We start from the raw sequence: 22,824 nt of genomic DNA, 5'->3' as shown, positions 1-22,824 counted from the left end.
TTGAAATGATTATAGCCCATTATTATTACAGCTTGGCAGGTTGCCACACTGAATTTTATACCAAGATTTATTGATTAATACAAACATTTAGGGTCTAATTTGGAAGCCTGCAGCAGTAGGAGCTAAAAAAAATCAATGCAACTTAAATTCCTTTTACATTTTCCCAAGGTGTTTCGGCTCAACTAACCAGTGCACGACTGCGGAGGAACACATCAGTTGGGACGCCGTTTTGGATGGCTCCAGAGGTCAGAGTTTTACACTCACACACACATGCATTCATCTCTAACAATATATTTCAGTGCTTAAAGGATTCACTTAAATCACTGAGGGAAAGGAAAATAACTCCTCGCTTATTCTAGCATGTGTCTCTCTGTGTCATTGTGTATTCTGCTCCTATTCTCCTCCACGGGTGCAGCTCTTGAGGTTGCTTCAAGGTTAATAGCTGGGAGTGAGGCCCCTCGGCTCACTCTTTGGCAGAAATGAGGTGCGGTGATTGGACTGGTCGGGAGGGACCTCAGGGGCAATTAGAATAAACTCAGCTGTAAAATGTAATGCCACTTATAATTATTGACTGTGGAAAAGAGGAGCTCACTCTAGCAGCTATGGAAATGACCTTTTTAGTGCCTAAATGGGCTTTAAATAAACTCTGATTTTACTTTATGAGTCAGCTTCAATTCAAGTGTTTAACTTCAAGAACTGACCATATGGGTAAAGTCAGTAATCTCACTTCGCTCTTATATTTCCCTTTGGATGTAAAATAGTTCACGACGATCCCAGTGAGTTGTTTAAATGGTGTTTTTGTTGCCAGGTCATAGCCTGTGAGCAGCAGTACGACTCCTCGTACGACGCCCGCTGTGATGTGTGGTCTCTTGGCATCACAGCCATCGAGCTGGCGGACGGAGACCCCCCTCTGGCTGAGATGCATCCTATTAAAGCCCTCTTCAAGATCCCACGGTGAGTCCAGTAGAGGGCGCTCCTGCCCCACAACTCAAGGCTTCACACAAAAGACTCAAATATCAGCCTCCCCCGCCATCCTAACAATAAGAGGTGATAAAAGGAGAAATGGTAATAGCTCCCCTGACAGCTGGCTTTATTTTTACTGCATAAAGAAACTCACGTGTCGGTTAACAGCGCTGCCGTTGCATTTTCACCTTTTCTGTCCTGAAAGGGCCCATCTGCTGAGTAATGTTATGATCTCCATCAATAAAAATGTGGAAATGTTTGGCCTTAGAGTCAATGCAGAGGTTCAGTCTGTTAAAATAAATAAATAAAATTATATTCCCATGCGTGCATCTGATGATCACTTGGAGAGCTTTAGCGGCTGCGCGCGTTTGACCTTCTGTTATCTGCACAATCGTGCAATTATCTCCAAGTTAGTTGGAGATATGCCCCTCTGATTGCAATTTGCATTAGTGATTAGCTCCATTCACATTGAGATGAGGCTGCCCCCCCCCCACCCCCCCAGCCCGTCACAATATTGTCTCCTCCGTGCCAAGACAGAAGAAGCCTTGTGCAGCATTTCATCACCAGGATGTAGAGTGATTACAAGAAAAGGGCTGACTGATGCTGGGACATATTGATCAAATGAATCAGGTATTCACAGTAAAACAGTTCTTTTAAAAGTAGATTTTGCTTTTGCTTTTATGTTTTTGGGGAATAGTCATAGCACCAAATACTAATTCAGTCATTCAGTTAAAAACAGAGGAAAAATTTGATGTATTTCTTTAACTAAACCTCCTCCCTTCTCTCTTCAAACCCAATATAAATTTTGGCCTTTTGCTTTGAATTGTGACCTCAAAGGTTCGGTGGTCGTTAAATAAATCACAGTGAGTGTGTAAAGCCATGAAACGATTCTTTTACCATGACATTTATCTCAAATGCCCTCCCCCACACCCATTCTTCAGCAGATGAATTCAGGAGGAAATGCTTGCACGACTCCTGAATGAATGACTTTCTAAATAAGAAAATGTGCGTCACCTTTGGGTCTTTGGTGGCGGTGCGAGTGATTCATGGGGAAGTCTGAGGGATTCATCCTCATAGCTTTTCATGATTGCTGGGTTTCAGATTTATTTATCATTTTCATGTTAATATGTTATGTCTGTGGTTTTGTCCTTGGGCTGTGCATGTTTTATGAATCCCGTATTTGTACTAAAACACGCAATAAGCATTTTTATCATTGCRATAATTCACTTTAGCAAACAGTAATGTGTTTCCATGCTTTCACTGCTCCGAAGTTAATCTCTTTTCTGGCTTTAACTCTGAAACACCTGAAGATGGTAAAAAAGTAGCGGACTCTTTCTTAATTGTGCTTTTGTGTATTTCCTTTTCTCAAAATAAGGATTAATTTAGTCTTTTAGAAAAGGTAAAATAAACAGCAGCCATTCATCTACGGTGATCATTATGACACTTTTAGTTGTGTGGAGGGAGCTCTGCACAGATGAGGATGACTCTCTCCCCGGCAGATGATAAACGAAAAGCTCCGACCTGTCGGAGACGATGCAGATGAGCTCGATAAATTAGGGTCACTTTGGTGCTTCGGCTGTTTGTGGTTCAGAAATATCTGCTCGATGAGGTTYGTGCATGTGTTGAATACTCTGACGGATCACTAATATTTTTAACTTTTAAGGTCAGTCTGTTAAAAAAATAATGTCACCGAATCTTTTGTGTAATTAACGGTATTGGTGTTCATGACATACTGTACATGTGATGTTCCCAGATGAGTGAAGGTGAAGGAGCATGTCCGATGACGTAAAACCACAGACTGCAAAATTAATTACTGACATTCTAGACAAAGATGTTCTCTGATATTTAAAGTGCAGAAAGGTTATTTGAGCAAGTTAGTGTTCTCTATTGCATAAAGTCTTGCAGCATCCAGGTAAAGTCAAACCAAAGTGTGTGTAAAATGCTTTCTAAATGTTGAAGACCGCTGACACTGACAGCCAAGGTTGGGGTTGTTCATTCAGATCTTTGCACACGTAATAAATGCTGCCTGTGCATATACCAGAACAAAGAAGAAAGACAGTGGTGTGAATGGTTAGGCTTAAGACTAACCAGAGTGGTCAAAACAGAAAAAAAGGTTTCTGCTAAAATGTCAGGGTTAGTCAAATACCATCTTCATAACAACCATGGTAAAAAAAAATCAGGAGATTGCAGCTCTTGGTAGATGACACCATCTAAGCAGTGAATATCTGTACTAAATGTCACGACAAGTTATACGATTGTTCTTAAATATTTATGAGACTGCTCTCCCTTAAATCCATGCATCTGGCTGAAGAGTCCCTTATCCTCCAAAATAAATAAATAAATAAAAATTTAAATCACTATTTGGATGGAGTCATATTTTCTGTAAAAGAAAAATACTTCTTTAAAAAAATAATTACTTTTTTTGGAGTATAGGTGAAAGATGTCCATCCACTGACAGGAGATCACTGACTTGGATGGTTGAGTGACCATCTAAACATGAGTAAGGCCCTTTAATATCTTCACCTTTGATGCAGTTCTCCTTCCTCAGCTCCCTGAGGTGTTCTGGACGGCTGCCCAGGYGACGTTCCTGCCCATAACATGATAAATGCTGGAGCAGTACTCAGTTGTTCATGCATGTATTTCTCAAGGAGGTGCTGGCGCCGTGGCCTACAGTGATGGATGAGCTGAAATTTAAAGTTTGAGGTCCATTTGTTGAGTAAGTCTTCATTTTGCGTACAAGTTCTTATGAACGCAACAGTTTCATTTTTTAAAAACAGAAAGAAGCTGCAGTTCTGYGTAGCTTAAACAAAAACATCTTTGAGATTTTTTTCATTTTTTCGGGGAGTCTTCCCCTCTTCTGATGACATGATAGAGTGAATCCTCATGTGGATGAAGCCTAATTGGCCACAATCGTTTGAGTTAAAAGGTGAAATATTTAGATTGCATTAAATTTCTAATTTTTAATTAATGAGCTCAAGAGTAATTTCATGAGTCATGTCTCTTTGTGGCACCATAATACATATTAGACCACTGATGTTGATCTTTTCTGACGCAAACAGCTTTTTAATTGAAAAAAAAATCTCCATCTCCATCTTCTGCCACTTATCCATAGTCAGGCCATAGAGGCAACAGGTCCAGGAGAGCAACTCATATAACTCTCTCCCCAATGACAAGTTCCAGCTCATCCTGGGGTACCTCGAGGTGTTCCCAGGCCAGAGATGATACATAATCCCTCCAACAATTTCTGGGTCTTGCGCGTAGCCTCCTACTAGTGGGACATGCCCGAAACACCTCTAAAGGGAGGCGTCCAGGGGGCATCCTAATCAGACGCCTGAACCACCACAGCTGACTTCTTTTGATGTGGAGGAGCAGCAGCTCTACTCTGAGCTCCCTCCAAGGTGACATAGCATTTCACCCTATCTCTAAAAGGCTGAGCCTGGTCAATGAATGAAACATTTCAGCCGCTTATATTCGGGATCTTGCTTTTTCGGCAATGATCCACTCCTCATGACCATAGATGAGGGTTAGAATGTAGACAGACCAGTAACTATTTTTATCTTATCTTAACTTGAGAGCTTTGCCTTTCACCACCAAGTGAAACAATGTCCTCTGAGGATGAGGCCCCAAGCCCCAGTCGAGCCATCTCCTGCTTCATCCTACCATCACTTGAGAACAAAATACCCTAAGGCTGAGGTATAGTCGTGCTTTGGAGCAAGTGCACAGGCACCCTCACCAGCGGTGGGGGTGTTTATACACTTGACATTTACATTGTCATAGATTTCTCCAAAATGACATGGGGAAGTACACTTTATAAGTTCTGAAAATGCTGTAAGTAGGAGAGCAAAAGCGTGATGAACAGACTATTAAAAGGTGCATGGCATGCGCAGCCTTTGCAGAGTTACAGAAATTTGGAGGTGCACAACCACGTGCCAGGACAGCATACAGGGCCAATGTGCAGGTGCAGGGCTGGCGATTGCGTCACTTATGGCGCACGCCTCCTCACATTCAGATTCCATGTCCCCGACCTTCCCTGGGACATGTGAAAAACTCTCTCGGAGGTGAGAGTTGAAGATCACATGGACTAGGGGTTCCATCAGAACTTCCCAGTTCACCCTCACTATACAATTGGGTTTACCAGGTCTGTCCAGCAGCCTCCCCCGCCACCAGATCCAAGACACCACCAGGTGGTGATCAGTTGACAGCTTTGCCCCTCTCTTCACCTGAGTGTCCAAGAATTAGGGCTGCAGGTCCAACGACACCATTACAAAACTGATCATTGACCTTTGACCTAAGTTAGCCTGGTACCAAATAGGCATATGGACCACCCTATGCTTGAACCTGGTGTTGGTTAAGGACAASCCATGGTTAGCATAGAAGTCCAATAACAGAACACCATTTGGGSTTAGATCTGGGAGGYTRTTCCTCCCAACCACCCCTTACAGATAACTCTGTTGTTGCCCACATGGRCAKTGAAGTCCCCCAGTAGAACAAGGGAATCCCCAGATGGCACCACTTCCAGGACACCATCAAAAGACTCTAAAAAGGCTAAGTCATCTGAACTGATGTTTGGTGCATRAGCACAAACAATTGTCAGAACCTTCCCTTCTGCAGTATGAAGCTGCAGAGAGCCAAGCCTCTCGTTCAGTGGGGAGAACTCCAACACCAGTCAGGGGCTTGTGAGTATCCCTACACCTGCCCTACACCTCTCTTCCTGGGCAACTCCTGAGAAAAGGAGAAAGTCCAGCCCCTCTTCAGAGTTGGATTCCAGAGCCCAAGCTGTGAGTAGAAGTGAGCTAGTAGYGCTCAACCTCACACACAAACTCCATTTAGTAAAAAATCTGTTTTGTGCTAATTTTTAATTAGCTGAGGCCTTTTGTGCAATGAGTATCGTCAGAAAAAGAGAAGGAGGTAATAAATCAATGTACAATGTGAGAAAATTTGATTATTTTCTTTGAAACTGTTGTGGTAGATATTAAAAAAATAAAATAAAACCTATAAATGAGTGTATTGCAAAGTTTAACAGACTCAGTACAAACGTTAAATTTAACTTAATTGACAACTTTTTAAGCAGCACGTGTCCTTCTGCTCTAAGGACTGCGTTGTGAATTCAAAAAGTGACGTAAAAATTCTGCATCATGCATATCAAAAATCATATTCAAACACTGCATTAGCCTGATTTTTGTCCTTTTTATGGTTTAGTTACAGCTGTCACAAGCTGTTGACACCTCTGTGATTTTTGCCTCAATCCACTCTGAGGAGCRGACCCAAATTTGAATAAGCCATTTGTGTTTACAATATGAGCCAGCACTCACACAAATACTGGAAATATATATATATTTTTAAGTGTGGAGTGAATTCACTAAGCACAATGAACGCATTTGACAGTGTTATCAGCAGTGCGCTGCTCTACTGACTTTGTAATGTTTAAGCTGTATGGTACAAGATCAAGGCGAGAACGTGTCTTCAGGCTCATATTAGAGGTTGCACTGAGACAGTCAGTTCCTCGCTTTGATCTGCACTTTGGAAAGGATCGGCTGTCTGAATTTTTATGAAAGACCCGTCTAACTTAGCGCAGTGGAAAATGACAGATTTTGTACTCCAACATCCTCTTCTTGWATCTAAAAAAAGCTGTGTTAAATATGTACTGTTGCTGTTCAAAGCTTAACTGCATCTTGTTTTTTGTCAAAACTATGAAGCCCTTTAAACAGTGGTTTTTAACTTGAGATCCTTCACAGCTTTGCTGAGAAATCCCCACAGTAATGAGTGACTGATCAGATGTTTCACTGTTTACCTGACAGTGACAAACAACTCAGCCTCTAGCTGTCAGAGCTGACAGCTCCTTGCGAGGATGACTGTACTCGGGCTCCGGCCAGCCTTGGCTCCTTTTGCAGCCCTGCTTCTTGTCATCGTTCGCTCTTGAAATGTGTTAGCCTCATTACAGATGGCCTCTGTAAATGCTGCTGACAGAGGTATAACTATCTTCCATAACTTTTGGCTCCCAATGGCAGATGCTCGCTGCCAGACCCTTAAAAGGAGCAGTTATCATTTGTCACTTTTTCTCTGGCTGCCACAGACCTGGATGCAGAGCGTCCTCAGAGCAGAAACTCTCCCAAGAGTCTGATGGTCGCACTTTCAGCCAGCTGCCATTTGTCAAAAACCTCCCAAGACATCGTCAGAGTTCCTCCAAATCACAGCAACTTTTGTGTAATAACCTAAACCCTTTGATTAAAGTTCTTGTTTCCTATATATTTGTTGTGGTTTTGTTTCAGAAACCCCCCACCAACGTTACAAAATCCAGACCAGTGGTGCAGAAGTTTTAACCATTTCATCAGYCAGTAAGTTTTCCTTTAACTCACTCCTCTATTTCTCATAAACTCTTTAAGCTTTAGTAGAAACACACTACTAAGATGGAAATTTGAACACAACTGTCAAAACTCATCTCTGTCACCTAAGTGTTGCTCTAAAGAACATTAAAAACATCCAGATTAGATGTTTGTGTGGCCTTATATTATGAATAATAAATATATTAAATAATTACAGCACAGGGAGATAGAGAAAACGACTGGCCTGATCAAATGAATGAAAAAAATCTTTTGTCATTTAACAAAATAAACAGTAGGAAAATCAGTTGATTCTTCTGAATTAAGCTGATTTAAGTTGTGCAAGGCTGTCCTGACTTCATATTTATGGATGGAGGACACTGCTGCCCATGATGAACTTTTGAGATAGGGTGATAATTAATAAAATAAAATAAAATAAAATAAAGTAGCACTTTGAGAAATACTAGACATGGAAACATTAAAGAACAAATTAGCTACAGCCCTCTTGTCTTTCTGTCCCATCGACCTTCATCTGTGTAAATATGTCATGGAGGAACAAAATGCATTCACCTGAGTTATCTGTTCTATCTAAAAGCCCAGGTAAGTTATCATTTGCTCCACTGTGGAAAACTAATAAAGCCAGGGGTGGCTTGTAATGGTTGTTCTGGATATACAGCCTTAATATCTCCAGCAGAAAGGTGCGCTTGCCTGAGTTATAATGAAAAAAGAAWTTTCTGTTTGTTTGGGAAATTATTTGTTTGGGTTTTTGGCTAACATTTGTGTTTGCATTGATAGAGGTCTAAATGAAAAACAAAATAAAAGTAAACAGCGCATCTGCTATTGGAGTGCATTTTGTTATTTTGTGGGAAGTTTCAGATATTGATTGGGGAGGAAATAGTTTGTTTATATATATATATATACTGCATATTCTTTATTTCTACAACACAACTGGAGTGTCTTTTATTAGATACTTTTTGGATTGCACCTTTGCAATGTGGGTTAATAGGTTGTGTGATATCAAATCAGCATTAATCTCCTCAAACAAAGCCCAGCTGAGTGCAATGTGGGGAGGCTGGACAATGTTATCGAGCCTTACAGGCAGCTTGTGAAGCCTTTTCAACGCTGTCAGGCCTGCGCGCATGTGTGTGCGTGTGTTAAGGGGGGGCTCGGTTACAGGAACGAGGGGGGGGGGGTGATTCTGGATAATAAATCCATCACAGACGTCTGCACTTGGGCAGCTAGAGCTGACTTCAGTGACAAAGTGGCCTCCTGTTTGGCATCTCCGCGGCACAGCCCTGCTAATAGAGGAAACCTCTGCTTAATGTCCTGACGCTAATGAATTCATGGAATTAACTTCCAGAGCTGARCAAACTGATAAAAGAAACAGACTTTCAGTTGTGATTAGGTGAAAAAAAAATAGCTAAAATGGTGTTTTTCTCCTATCTTGCCTCTCCCTGTTGGTGTTGTAATGCTCACATTAAAAAAAACATTCAGATGCTGTAAATCTCTTGCTGAACAGTGTTGTGATTTGTTGAAAGAAGAATTGCCAGGCTCAGAAAGCAATTTCAAAGGTTTTGTCAGACTGTTTAAGTATTCTCAGAAAACAAAGCTAAATGTGCTCTTTGGGTTTTGTACTGTGGGGTGTTGAGTCAGTTTTAGAAATCAGAGAACCTGCAGGCAAACACATCACAGTTAGAACTGAGAGCTTGTTTGGCTGAACTTGTGATCCTGATAGGGACCATGATGCTCAAAGACAAACTCAAACAAATGGTCTGCCGATTATTCAGTCCTCTAACGACGACTGGTGTTTTCTGTTTGCGAGGTGCTTGATAAAGGATTTTGAGGCACGTCCCTCTGTGACCCATCTACTCGAGCACCCSTTCATCAAGCAGGCCCACGGCAAAGACGTGGCCCTCCGGCAGCAGCTAGCAGACCTCATCAGGGGGCAGCAAGAAGCCGGCTGCCAAACCAAAACCAGGTAAGCTCTTTAAAACATCTCTTAAACTGCTTTTGCACATTAAATAATAATAATAATAATAATAATAATAATAATAATAATAATAATAATAATAATAATAATAATAGTAAATAACCTAATGCTATGGTAATTGTGCTACATCTTTTGGGTGTCGAGATTTCTATTTCAGCTGCAGAGGATGAAATTAGTGCTATTTTTTTCCTGACCAGCAGGGGGCAACATCTCATCTTTTTACACTGGACCATAGMAYGAAGATGAGGCAGAGTAATGGGCAAAATTACAGTTTGTGATTAAAGAGAAGAAAGGGGAGTGTGACTAATTCAGAAAAAGTGATTGTGCTGACTAACCTTAGATTAATAAATCCCATCCAGTCTGGTGTGCACTTTGTTCTCCACTCAATTAAACCGATGATTGAATAGGCAACGTTGAAACGATGATCCTTTATTTGTTTGTATTTAAATGAGTCAGTTACAGTTCAGCTTTTACAGTTTATCTTAGCAATGGGAATAGCAGATRCACACATGAATAAAGGGAGATTTCCTGAGGTTAAATCTGCTTTACTCAGAGACTCTGATGGCAGTAAGTGACAGAGCAAACTGTGTCCTGTTTACTGGAGAAATACTGACTTTGGCTCTGCTTAATCGTCATTATAAAAGAGTTTGCTGAAGCTGCCCTTGACTGAGAGTCTTGATGCCTTGCCAGCTCTGTTTACTCCCGAGAGCATGCAGAGTTGGTGCCTGAGCCTGATCCYAAATTCCTGTCCACAGTGAAAGTGGATAATGGGATTAGGAGCTTGTAGGGCGAGAACCGGGCTCGCCTGGTTTAGTCTCTCTTGCCACAGATCAGCAAACAATGTCGGCYGATAAGACTAAGAAAGACATAGAGAACTTAAAAGTAGCTGCCATAGGTGGAACAGTGTGATTTTTTTTTTACTTCAAAGCAAGAGAGACTGAGACGCTAGAGGTCTCAAGTCCTCCTCTAAAGGGACACGAGGATAGGATTCACTTCACAGGGACCATACACCAAGTGGTCCTGCAGTTCTACTATACTCAGAATATCAAATGAAAACAAAAGCAGAGGAGGAAACAACCTGAAGCTTGAATATTTTTACTTTTCTGATTGATTATTTACTGGAATAGATTCAGCTGGAGAATGGGATCAAAAAGGATCTGCAGTATTTTTTTCACGTTTTTGAAAGTTTTTTTTTTCTTCACTATGACTTTCAGACATTCAAACATTTTTCAAGGATTTTTCTACATTTAAATTCAAATGTTTTGAGCAAACTCAGACACCTTTCTTGCAAAGTTAACACTGGATGCATGCTACAAAAACGAATAAACAGAAATATTAACAAACTGTTTATAATTATGGCCATCAGTGGGTGCCTCCACTGTAACAAACATAGGAGAAAAAAAAATTTTTTTTCTCCTGATAAGTTATTATCTTAATTACAAGGCTCAATTAGAGTTTGCACAATTCTTTCCTTTTATCCTTTCCTTTTATTAAGTCATTTTCCCTTAAATCTTATTGTTCTTAAATGAAATGTGGTACTATCAGACAATAATTTACAATGCACAATTAGAGAGTAACACCTTGCAATATTGTGAGGTGATACATAACATTTTAAAGGTTTGAACAAAACATCTACACATCCATCATTTTTTAACAAAAAAAGCCTTTCAAACAAAAGCAGCAGGTGGTCTTTTTTAAAAGGGAGTGATGTGTTTTTTCAGGCACATAYTTCAATTCTACAATCAAGTTACTTTGTTACCCTCAGTCRTTAATAAAATGCTGTTTATACCAAAAATAAAATTAACTTTGCATCATTGTCTATATAAACACCTTGACATTGGCCTCTCTTTGTTTAAGAACCTCCTACCGTTTCAAACACTCCCACTTCAGCACATCTTCACAACAACATTTTGGGAGAGGGGTGCTCTGTGTGGCAGGAGCTCTGCTGCAGACTGAGCTCCAGGGAGGGGCTTTGTATAAATAGGCGGTGCTTTGTACCGACAACCTTTCAGGCAGCTCCACATGGRCAGGAGATTCAAGGATTTCTCAAACATGCTTAAATGAGTCAAAGCAACACTTTGAGTATGTTTTTGATGAGGGAATGACATTAGCAGCACGATGGATCAGTGGTTAGCACTGACGCCTTGCAGCAAGAAGGTTGTGGGTTCGATCACCGGTTCGGACCTGGGGTCTTTCTGTGTAGAGTTTGCATGTTCTCCTTGTGCTTGCGTGGGTTTTCTGCTCCGGTTTCCCCCACAAACCAAAAAAAAAACATGTACTGTAGGTTGCCTTCAGGCCCAGGCCTCCCTTGCAAAAGAAATCTGTGATCTCATGGAGATTTGCCTGGTCAAATAAAGGTAAAATATAATGTACAACGTCATATAAAGCTCAAAAAAGTGGATTTTACATAACACCACCATCGCTAGTTAAATAAATGACAGTAAGACTTTAATTTCTGGTTTATTAAAAAGCAGATTGCTCAGTTTACAGCAACTTAACTATGCTTCAAAAGCTGAATTCAACCTGGAGATGATTTGTGGCAGCAGGACAGGAATAAACCAGATTGAATCACAGTGATAATTAGATGTTTATCAGTCTCGGTGCAATAGTTTGACCCATTGGCTTGTTTGCTTGTCATACAATAATTAAACTGGATTGAGAGGCTGTCATTGTCTTTTTTTTCCCTTGAGGCTTGCGACAGTGAGAGAAACACCTTATCCTTTGAACGTAATGCTTACACAGATTGTTGTTTCTCTGCCCTCAGACCAGGACACAAACACACTCCTGTTTCACACTTCCTCACATTCTGTGGTGTTCCCTGAGGCTTTTATTGAGCCAGCTGGCTGTGAGTTGACCTCCGCCCACATGGGACTCATTTCAGAGGAATAGGTCAAAACACAGATGAAGTGCAATCACAGCTCGTGTTATTGGTAAATGTTTCCCATGGGAGAGCTACTAAAAAGCTTCACTCGAACCTCGGAAGTGGCTGCATCATACGTTCTTCCATCAAACTGCTCTTGCTGTTGTCATGTTGCTGCTGTCAGAAAAGAGCTCATGTTCTTGATTCTATGCAGGCACAAACGGATCAATACTCGTAAAACCCTCATTATAGAGCGCTGTCCTGATGACGATCTGGTACACCTGGAGTTTCTAGATGAGGTATGATTCTACATATTATAATGACTAATCAATTTTGACCAGCTTCAGGTACAACGTTTCTCATTCTCTGCTGTAGGAGATGATAATCGGCCATCTGCAGAAGAGGTATGATGAGCTGCAGGTGTACACTTACGTCGGTGACATCCTCATTGCTCTCAATCCTTTCCAGAACCTCAGCATCTACTCTCCTCAGGTTGGTTAATAAAAACTGAAATTATCATGCGATTGTTTTCAGCTTTACTAAAAGGAAGTGTTAACATTGTTGTTGAAAAAGCACAAAATCTGATTCATAATTTAATGAATTGACAGCTATTTTAAATAGAAGACAGTTAATATCTTACCTGTTGCAGATAGGTCTTTGAATGACCTCAGTTTGGAGAAGTGAAGAGATGACCAGATTGATGAGCTTATAACTAGACAGACTTTATGCCATCTTAACATTTCTGTAGCAACCTTCACATCAACTATTTACACTGTACAATTATTCTTTATGACATTCCTGCTGGAAGTGCTACAGTTAGCTGCTGCTGCTGGTGCTCTTTGTGTTTGCAAGTGAAACATTTGAGTTTGGAGTTGTTTTAAGATGCCAACAACAGATTTCGGTCTTTGCCGTTGTAGCCATTAGCTCATTAATCCAGTCAGAACTGAAGCTGTACAGCGAGCTATCTGCAGCAGGTAGGATATTTTTTGTTCAGAAACCTTTCACAGAACCACACCTCAAAAGACCCAAACTATTGCTTTATTCTCATTGTGATTGTTGTAATAATATCACCAAACAAAACATCATATTTTGTGCTGTCCGCAACAAATTTGAAAGTGTGAACTGCAGGAAACGTGTTCAGACAGAAAAGCTATTTACTGAAAAACTATTTAGATCACTTAGAGGTTTAGAAGAGAATAAACTAGTTCAACTCGTTTCAATTCTCTTAATAAAAATTTTATGTATTTTTTTTTTTTTTTTAGTTTTCTAAGCTGTACCATGGAGTCAAGAGAGGCGACAACCCTCCACACATCTTTGCTACAGCAGATGCAGCCTACCAAGGAATGGTGACGTTCTGCAAAGACCAGGTGCTCCACAAAGAGATYGTGGAACTGAAACTGTGTGATTGTAACACTAAATAAATGCTAACGACTTTCACTTGAAATTATTATACAGTATACAGCAAATATTTTAAACTGAATGACATTTTTGCTCCACTGCAATAAGTGCTTTAAAGTAAAACTTCAACTTCACTTACTAAAAAGAGGAAAGGTATGTGAACATATTTTTGTTTTTTGAACATTTAATTTCTTGTTTTAGTGCATCATCATCAGTGGTGAGAGCGGAGCAGGGAAAACAGAAAGTGCTCATTTAATCGTTCAGCACCTCACCTTCTTGGGAAAGGTATAATTTCATTACGATCGTTTTATTGCAGTGATTTTACTTTCCCTAAGCTTCTCTAACGCTAAACTTTCCTTGAGTTCATCAAAGAGACGTGTTGTTTCTTTAAGGCGAACAACAGGACTCTCAGGGAGAAGATCTTGCAGGTCAATCCTCTGGTGGAAGCTTTTGGAAATGCCTGCACAGCCATCAATGACAACTCCAGCCGCTTCGGAAAATACCTGGAGATGAAGTTCACGCCGAGCGGAGCGGTCATCGGAGCCAAGATATCGGAATACCTGCTGGAGAAATCCAGGGTCATCAAACAGGCAGAGTGAGTGAGGCTCTGATTTTGGGGCTGTTTTGACTTGGTGTCCCTCTTCTGACCACTGTTTGCCCTCCATTCAGKGGGGAGAAAAACTTCCACATATTTTACTACATATACGCTGGACTTTACCACCAAAACAAGCTGAAGACTTACAGGCTGCTGGACGGGACGCCTCCCAGGTTTGTCCTAATCGACCCGTAGATTCTGTTCATGCAAGAGTCTTCTGTGATCTGATAAAAAAATCACTTTCAAAATCAAGTACACTTTCTGAGTGACCAGTTTTGAGTGGATTGCATGTTAAATTCAATCATGTTTTCACACACATAATGTACCTCTGCAGGTACATCGAGAGCCAGCAGTGCAAAGTGATGCAGGACATCGTCTCTGGGAAACTCTATAAGGAGCAGTTCGATGCCATTCAGGAGTGTTTCCGAAATATCGGTTTTACAGAGGAGGTACCGAGCATCCAAACGAAATATTAGGATTTTAAAACAATGTAAGCAATTTATTTTTCTTCTCTTTTTACTTTAGGAGGTGACCTCGGTTTACAGAATTCTCTCAGCCATTTTGAACACGGGTAATATTGAGTTTGCTGCCATCACATCCCAACATCAGACTGACAAGAGTGAAGTGCCTAACTCGGAATCCTTAGAGAATGGTAAAAAGCAGCTCGTTAGGGTTGTATTTGTAATAACTATTCTTTTTTTCTCAGTTAAAGAGAATAATTTAAGTTGTCTAAGCCTACAGCATCAACCAAGTGAAACCCAAGCCAACCCTCTAAGATTAAAAGTAAAGTTTTAAGCCTGGATTTGAATGTAGAATGGTTGTCAGCCTCTCAGAGTAAAATGGGAAGTAAGTTCCTGAAAGCTCTGCCTCCTGTTCTACTTTTACAAACTGTAGAAACCACAAGTAAACCAGCAGTCTACYAAATGACATAACCTAGTCCCAAACTGTGTAATAACTTTACCTAATGGAACTACAAATAAAGTAGTCGAAACACTGAACCCTGAGGAACTCCAGGCTAACACATTTTTCTTCTTCAGCTTTGTGAATTTATAATAAACAATAAATCTTTTTTTTCTTTCCTCAGCTGCAGCTCTCCTCAGCATYGGCTCCGAGGAGCTTCAGGAGGCCCTGACCTCTCAGTGCGTGGTCACGAGGGGTGAGACCATCGTTCGAACCAACACCGTGGACAAAGCCACCGACGTCCGAGACGCCATGTCCAAGGCCTTGTACGGACGCCTCTTCAGCTGGATCGTCAACCGCATCAACACGCTGCTGCAGCCGGACATGAATATCTGGTGAGCGTAACGACAAACACGTGAGCCGTGTCAACGGTTCCCCTGTGATTGTCTCTCTGCGAGTCTCCAGTGACCTCTGTGAAAGACTGCAGAGGTAGATGCAAACATGCAAAGGAGAATATGAATGCGCACAAGACAAGCAAAAGGAAAAAAAGAGAAAGTTTTAATAAATTTTTGATACAGAGTTGCGTGCAGAGAAAATAATGTTCAGATGATTAAAAAGACTTCAGAGAGACTGCAATGAGGCTCTGCATTGATCCAAAAGAATTCCTTCATAAATATGAGCGTCGACTGTCAAGGAGACGTCTCACAGAAATGAACAGAAGCCAGAGTTCCTGTCTGGTTTCAAGTCATCTGTGTTGATTCTTTATTGCTGCTAATAACCGGGCAGCATGGGCTTAAGGTGACCTCTACATCCAGGCTGTAATGACTGATCAKGAAGCACCGAGCCCAGAATACAAAAAGTCTTCGTGCCGTTCTGTGAAAGCGTGTATTGTTTGTCCAAAACCCTTCACGAAGCTGATGTTCCTGACTTCTCATCAGACTAGGCCATCCAAGATCCGTTTTCCGTATTTGGGTTGAACTTGCATTATCATTAAACTTTTATCAGTTATTATGACTGCTGGGGATTTGCTAGTTCCTCTGTATGGAAGAGTAAGTTTGTTTGTCCCCCTTTTCTCCTTTGAAGTGCCGCAGAGAGTTGCATGAATGTKGGAATCCTGGACATCTTTGGATTTGAAAACTTCAAGAAGAACTCGTTCGAACAGCTGTGCATTAACATCGCAAATGAGCAAATCCAGTTTTATTTCAACCAGCACATATTTGCCCTTGAACAGGTGAGTTTTTTTTCACACAGGAAGGGGGTATTAAAAGTCTTTACTAATGTATAAGCTTTGGATATTTTCTCTTAATGTGATTTGGATGGACCAGGATCCCTTTAAAACATTGAAAATTGGTCATTTTACATGAATTATATGTTTGTGTGTTTCCATCGAGGCAGCGATGCTCATAAATTTATTTGTCTTACTTTCTTGTCTGATAAGTAAAGGTTTGTTTATACAGTTGTGTGACACAAAATTATCTTCTTAATTGATTTAATGAAGCTGTTTACTCTGAAGGAGGATTAGTCTTTAGTTTGCTTGATGGAAATGAATGAGTATTAATCAAGAGCCATTTTACTATAATGCATTCCAGTTCCCTTTTCAAAGTTAAGCCAAGATAGGTTTTTTTGATGGCTTATTATATGAAAAGAAACTTACGCTTTTATTCTGAATTATGTATAACAAAACCTTTAAGAACAAAACTACTGTAGATCATTTACTGAGGCCAGAGGCCAGTGTTAAAGGGATAGTCTGGTCTTTTTTAAGTTTTGTTCTCTCAAATATTTATCCCCCACCACCAAAGTTAAAGGTGTTGTGATATTGTTCTGTGTTTGCATGTGTGCGTTTGTTTCTCTGTGCAAAAATATTCCAGAAACAAGTGGATGGATTCCAATTAATTCCCAGAAAGTGATCAATGGACGTTACCACTGATTAACTTGTGAAGTCAATCCCATTCAAGATGGCTGTCGCAGACAAGTGACTTAAAGTGACAAAAATGTGTAGAACTCAGAGAATTGTACAGATATTTAGATACATTTTGGTGTGTTCTGAGCTGAGACTCAGCCCCAGCACATACTTAAGGCCTTAACTATAAAGGTATTTTTTTAATCTTACCATTATTAATTTCATACGTGTCTGTCTGTTAACAAAGTATCTCATGAACCACTGGATGAATTTTCAGGAAACATTCAGAAAACAGTCATGGGGTGTACATCTAAACCTCTTTAAACTTTGGAGTCACCACAATTTAAGATGAACACAATAGCAAATCAAAATGAGTAAACCAGAAAATGGCCATACATCCGCTAATTGTATTGATTTTGAGTTAAAAAATTGATGTGGAAGCAGCTGAGAATTACTCCCAACACCTACTATAATTGTTAACATGACTGCAGCAGCGATCACTGAAAGTCAAGCCTTAAGCTTTTGTGGGAAAGTTTCTGCCCTGATGTGGGTCTGAAGAGGAAGAAGAGTTTTTATCTTGGGTGGATGTTTTCTGCGCTGCTGCACACAGACTCTGATTATTGTAAGGGGGTGATGACTTAAACATGAGGACGATTTAGATCCATTGATTTCACTTTATTATTAAAATATATATTTAAAGCAACTTTTTGATCTGAGATTAAACAGATGCAATAATAAAACATCACAGTGGGTTATTTGCACATTGAAATAAATTATGAATAAGTAAGTGGCTCTATTTGTTCGTTCAGAGCTGCTCTGTTTTATGCACTCGTTCTATTATGCTAAAAAACTTCAGCCACAGACATGCGGCTGTTTGGTTTAGTTGATTATGGCAACACACACGCACACAGACACACACAAACACGAATCATATTTAGCCCAGATAGTTTAATTAGGTTATTTAGAGAAACTATTAACTGGTTTATTCTGCAATCTGTGGTTGTAATTAGATGGAATACCAGAGCGAGGGAGTGGATGCCAGTCTGGTGGAGTACGAGGACAACAGGCCCATCCTGGACATGTTCCTGCAGAAACCCATGGGTCTGCTGTCCCTGCTGGACGAAGARAGCCGCTTCCCTCAGGCCACAGACCAGACCCTCGTGGGTAAGGCTTCAAATGTATACAGAAAACTCTTTTAAAAGGCCAAATGTAAGTTTTATGACYTTTTTTCCCCCTCTATTGACTCGTTCACAGATAAATTTGAAGACAATCTACGCTGCAAATATTTTTGGATACCTAAACGCATGGAGCTTTGTTTTGGAATTCAACATTACGCTGGGAAGGTATACCAAAYTACTGTTTTTATCAAAGAATTACCTCTTGTTGTGAGCAGAACATACATATTTTTAAGAGTTTTTAAAGTTTGTGGTGGTTTGAAAACACTAATAACCTCCTTGGTAGAAAAAAACATTATGATTGGGTTGTTTTAAATGTCTTAAAGAGGAGCAGCAGCTGCTAATTTAAATCARACTTTTTAGAAACAAGTTAAATAAAAACAAGCTGGATTTAGATTTGCAGCACGTTTCAATTGCAAAAGGCCAAAGGTAGTTTCTCATCCAGGGAAAGCCAGTATGATTCTGTTACTTTTCTGTTTGTGTTAWTTTGGTGATGATGATATATTTATTTAATTTATTATTTAATTTTTGCAGGGACTGTACAACAAAACATCACACATAGGCAACAGATGCAGCATACACAAGGCTTCTAGCTAAAAGCTAATTTACAGCCCTCGCCCCTGCTTAGGCTTTTTGATCTGAACAAAATAAAAGTTATGACATAAATAAATGAGTACAGTGCCATTACAATTTACACAAATAAATGTCATTAAAATACATGTCCAGATTGTTCTGATGCATCTCAGTAATCCAGGTAGAAAAAAATCAAAAATCAAAAACAAGTGGGTCCTCTGGATGGGTTCTTCTTTAGTGAAACGTGTCCAGATTCTTTGAAGTAGGGATRTGTGGAAAAGTTATGAACACTTAATATCTTACCTGTTTAAGATATTTTTTGAATTTGCATTTTTACAGTTACTATCATTTGTTATTTTTTGTCTATTTTACATTTTTGCAGCAGTATATTTGCTGTATATTTGATTTGAAACTGTCAGGTAGGCCTACAACAAATGAGAGCTACACATAATAAATGTGTTTTTAAAGTMATTGTAATGTTTTAATTCTAAACCAGTAGGTTCTCAGAATCAGAACTTGGTATCGGCGAGTACCCAAAATAAAGTATCCCTGCTACTTCTCTGTTTGAGGAAAAACTGGTTTTGAGACACCCTTATTTAAAACAATTAAATATATTGGCAGCGTTTCTTACATCTTAGCCAGTTTTATGCCTAACAGATATTTTACGTAATAATTTTATTCCTCCATTTATCTTGTGTGCTGTGTGTCAGGTGATGTACAGTGTGAATGGGTTCCTGGAGAAGAACAGGGACACTCTTCCTGCAGACATCGTSGTGGTGTTAAGAACATCAGAGAACAAACTTCTGCAGCAGCTGTTCTCCAGCCCTTTAACTAAAACAGGTATGCAATGATTAAAAATAAATAAATCAGTAAAATAAAAATACAACAATGCTTAAAAAAACCCAGCCAGTATGCTGCCACTCTGAATGGAAATGGAAACTTTTCTTTGAGACAAACTGCACAAGTGAGTGTACTGTGCTGCTGTCTCCTGCTTCCGTGAACATTCAGGTAAGTGGGTTTCTTAAAGACATGGCTCTCAGGCATCTGTGGGCCCCCCTTTTATTTCAAGCCTCCGCGTGCAGTTCTCGGATAAATCTGCCGTCTCCATTATCTCTTGAGAGGCTCAACGCTCCGCACGGCGCTCTGTTTTTATTTTCACTAAGCTTTCCCTCTTGGTTCCTCGCTGCTGAATGCTATCTACAGATTGTGGGTGCTGTGAGGATATTTTATGATAAGGTTTCTAAATACCCGGGGGATGAAGAAACAGTATTTAGAGAACACAAAAGCAACTYGTCCCACCTCTTTTCTGTTGGTTAAATGAAGGTAAAGTAATGTGCTCGTCATTAGCCGTGGCTGAAGCCTTCTGGTCACTTGACTTAGCTGAAAYGCTAATAGATGTCTTAAATTATCAGATTCCTGCTCCTTTATTTCAGCTAAGCCACATTATGATTCACTTCCTTTTTAGAGGAGGGGGCCGTAAACGTCTGCTTTCACTTCCAGAGGCATTAAAAGGTGCTTCGATTCACAAAAGACACCCCATCTGAGGATCCTGTAGAAATTTGTGATGTGTCTGTAAACTGGAATTGCAGGTTGTGCACAGGGGAGCCATTTCCTCCTGCAATTAACAGCTTCAGAGTGCCACACGCCGTAAAAACAAATGCATTGAACACTTCTTTTCACCACCCAGAAGCGCTGAATAGATGCTAAGATGCTCTGTAATGTTTACAGTTGGTGTCACTTAGGTCTAAAAGCTTCTTTATTTCCTTTTTGTTCCACTGCACTTTTGTCTGTCCCTCCATTCAGACTAAAGAATCCAGTTATTGCAGTGATTTATCGGAGAAATAAATGTGCATTTGGAGTTTGTTAAAAGGATTCATGTGAGTGTGCAGATTTCCTGTTGTATTTTTTGGAGACTGTGTTCAGATCTTCTCAGATGTGAGGGAGTTGGAGGTCCGGTTATTGCAGTTTTGGAAGGTGCAGATCAGTTTAAGATAAAAGCTATGAAACGTCGCTCCGGCTTATCACTCTGGAAAAGATGGGAGCGCTGTTTTTAAAGTGAGAYACAGCTCAGCGTAAGAAAATTAGAAATCTATTCTTCGGGGTAGAATTGATGGGGTTTTAATTTGCATTTTCCTTCATGTTAGAGATTCACTGTTATYTGTGAAATTACCATTATCTGTGGGGGGAATCTGATGGAAATCTGTTTTGCATCGGGGTGGTTTCACTTTCTGGGGGCTCCTCACGGTGTCACCACCAGGGGACACCCTCGTAGACCTGCAGCTTCTCAGGTGAAACAAACAAATCTGATATGTCAAACCACACACACACACACACACACACACACACACACACATTAGATGTTAATATTCCAGCTGGCCTAGATGTTTGTCTAAAGAGTGTAATTCCTGTTTTGAAATTATGAGAGAGGTTGTGATGGAAATCCCCCGGAAACAGAAAAGCTCCCAGGCAGGGAATAGCCAGACTACTTGAGCCCTGGAGGATGCGAGTCCTTGAGGCTCGGACATGTGGTGGGGTTTTGTCAGAGGAAATGGTTTATATTTGCATGAACAAATTCCTCGGAGCCAGGGTCTTTTCCAGATCAGCGAGGATCACAGTGTTTGAATTGGCTCAGGAAGGCCTACCAAGGCCTGGGCAGCCTGCAGTCACAGTGTGTGTGTGTGTGTGTGTGTGTGTGTGTGTGTGTGTCTGTGTGTCTGTGTGCAGCCTGAGGGATGCCTGGCCCTGCTGATTGTAGCACATCTGCACATACAGTCGTCTCATCATCTCTGCCAGTTCTTTGTTGGACGACAAAACGTGCAGTGATTTAAAATCCATTTATTATTTATACTGATATGCTGCATTTATCATTTTTAAAAGAGTGATAAACTTTGCGAAAGCTACACTAAATAATTTGTTAGCCAGACATAAAAAAATCACATGAGTAAATTCAAACAGAAGCTTAATGTATGCATGCAAAGTTAGATTTACTAATGTCACCATCTGTAGAGAGAAGAAATTTGCATCAGAGACAAATTTCTTACATTAACCACCATCTCTGAGGAAAATATGATTCTTCTTCAGTTATGTATTATATTACGTTATTTGTACCAATTTTTTTCTTTTATGACATTGTTTACAAAAATCTGCTTAAAATCTTTAAAGGCAGACAGACGTGGTTTTAATCAGTGTGGTTCTTTTTAGAAAAAAGTACCTTTAAATCAGTACAAATTTAAGTGCTGATTTATTTTAGTATTTTCATTTCATTGCCTAGCTCAGATCTTTTGAAGTGGGGTTCTGTGGAAACATTATGAACAATAAATATCTTACTTGTTGCACAAATCACTTCAAGACATTTTGCAGACTTGTTTTGTGAAAGTCTCCACAGATTAAATTTGAAGAAATTAAGTCTAATTCTGATCGGATGGACAAGCTGATGGCTAGTTTTAAGTGTGGCTTAGATTAAAGTGTATTAACACTGTCTTAATATGGCTCCAATCTTAAGAATTTCATAGCGGTTCATGCAAATGTGTGTGTATAGATACAAACACAGCTAAAAACTGTAATTAATAGTAGACCTGTGGCTGGAACCTGCAGTTTAAAGCCAGAACAGGATCTGCTTTCCTGTCAGCTGGTTCTAGAACAAGTTTTAGGCTCCGCCCCTCTATAAAAATTAATGGGACATAACCTTTGTTAAGTCTTGATGATTCACTCAGTTACATTGCATGCTGAATTATTATTTTTTCATTAAGTTTAGCTGTTAAAAGAAAGCTTACGTAACACCATAAAGCCCCACATTGGGCCTCATGCAGGAACATGTTCGTATTCTTATCCTAAATTTCTCTTACTTTTGTTCGTACGAAGGGTTCGTTGGAGAAAACCCAGGACTCACTGGCGGGATTATGTATCCCCTCTGGCCTGGGAACGTCTCGGAGTCCCCCAGGACGAGCAGGAAAGTGTCGCTGGGGAGAGCGGGGTCTCCTGCTGCCCCCACACACCTGACAGAGGATAAGCCGGCCGGACTGACAATTTATATTGTTAGTCTAAATTATTACATTTAAAATTATAACTCTAATTGTCAACATAATTATGGAGTGTAATTTATTTTCAACTCAAAATATCTTCTAACTAACGAAATATAAAGTTATTAGGG

The 22,824-nt window shown here is 40.1% G+C and overlaps 1 protein-coding gene across 1 annotated transcript in view; it reads left to right on the top strand.

Moving 5' to 3' along the window:
• Positions 1 to 22,824, top strand: part of myo3b (myosin IIIB) — a 72,701-nt gene that overhangs the window by 4,351 nt on the left and 45,526 nt on the right. Inside the window, exons 6-22 of the mRNA XM_014001393.1 lie at positions 169 to 245; positions 809 to 954; positions 7,233 to 7,298; positions 9,106 to 9,261; positions 12,348 to 12,432; positions 12,509 to 12,625; positions 13,396 to 13,500; positions 13,733 to 13,816; positions 13,924 to 14,126; positions 14,201 to 14,299; positions 14,461 to 14,575; positions 14,652 to 14,778; positions 15,211 to 15,421; positions 16,110 to 16,257; positions 17,937 to 18,090; positions 18,181 to 18,269; positions 19,385 to 19,514. Coding sequence (XP_013856847.1) covers positions 169 to 245; positions 809 to 954; positions 7,233 to 7,298; positions 9,106 to 9,261; positions 12,348 to 12,432; positions 12,509 to 12,625; positions 13,396 to 13,500; positions 13,733 to 13,816; positions 13,924 to 14,126; positions 14,201 to 14,299; positions 14,461 to 14,575; positions 14,652 to 14,778; positions 15,211 to 15,421; positions 16,110 to 16,257; positions 17,937 to 18,090; positions 18,181 to 18,269; positions 19,385 to 19,514 — 2,112 coding nt within the window. The remainder of the gene's footprint in view (positions 1 to 168; positions 246 to 808; positions 955 to 7,232; positions 7,299 to 9,105; positions 9,262 to 12,347; positions 12,433 to 12,508; positions 12,626 to 13,395; positions 13,501 to 13,732; positions 13,817 to 13,923; positions 14,127 to 14,200; positions 14,300 to 14,460; positions 14,576 to 14,651; positions 14,779 to 15,210; positions 15,422 to 16,109; positions 16,258 to 17,936; positions 18,091 to 18,180; positions 18,270 to 19,384; positions 19,515 to 22,824) is intronic.

Source organism: Austrofundulus limnaeus, unplaced genomic scaffold, assembly GCF_001266775.1.
Source record: "Austrofundulus limnaeus strain Quisiro unplaced genomic scaffold, Austrofundulus_limnaeus-1.0 Scaffold9, whole genome shotgun sequence".
NCBI lineage: Eukaryota > Metazoa > Chordata > Actinopteri > Cyprinodontiformes > Rivulidae > Austrofundulus > Austrofundulus limnaeus.
This window is presented reverse-complemented; position numbering and strand designations above follow the sequence as displayed.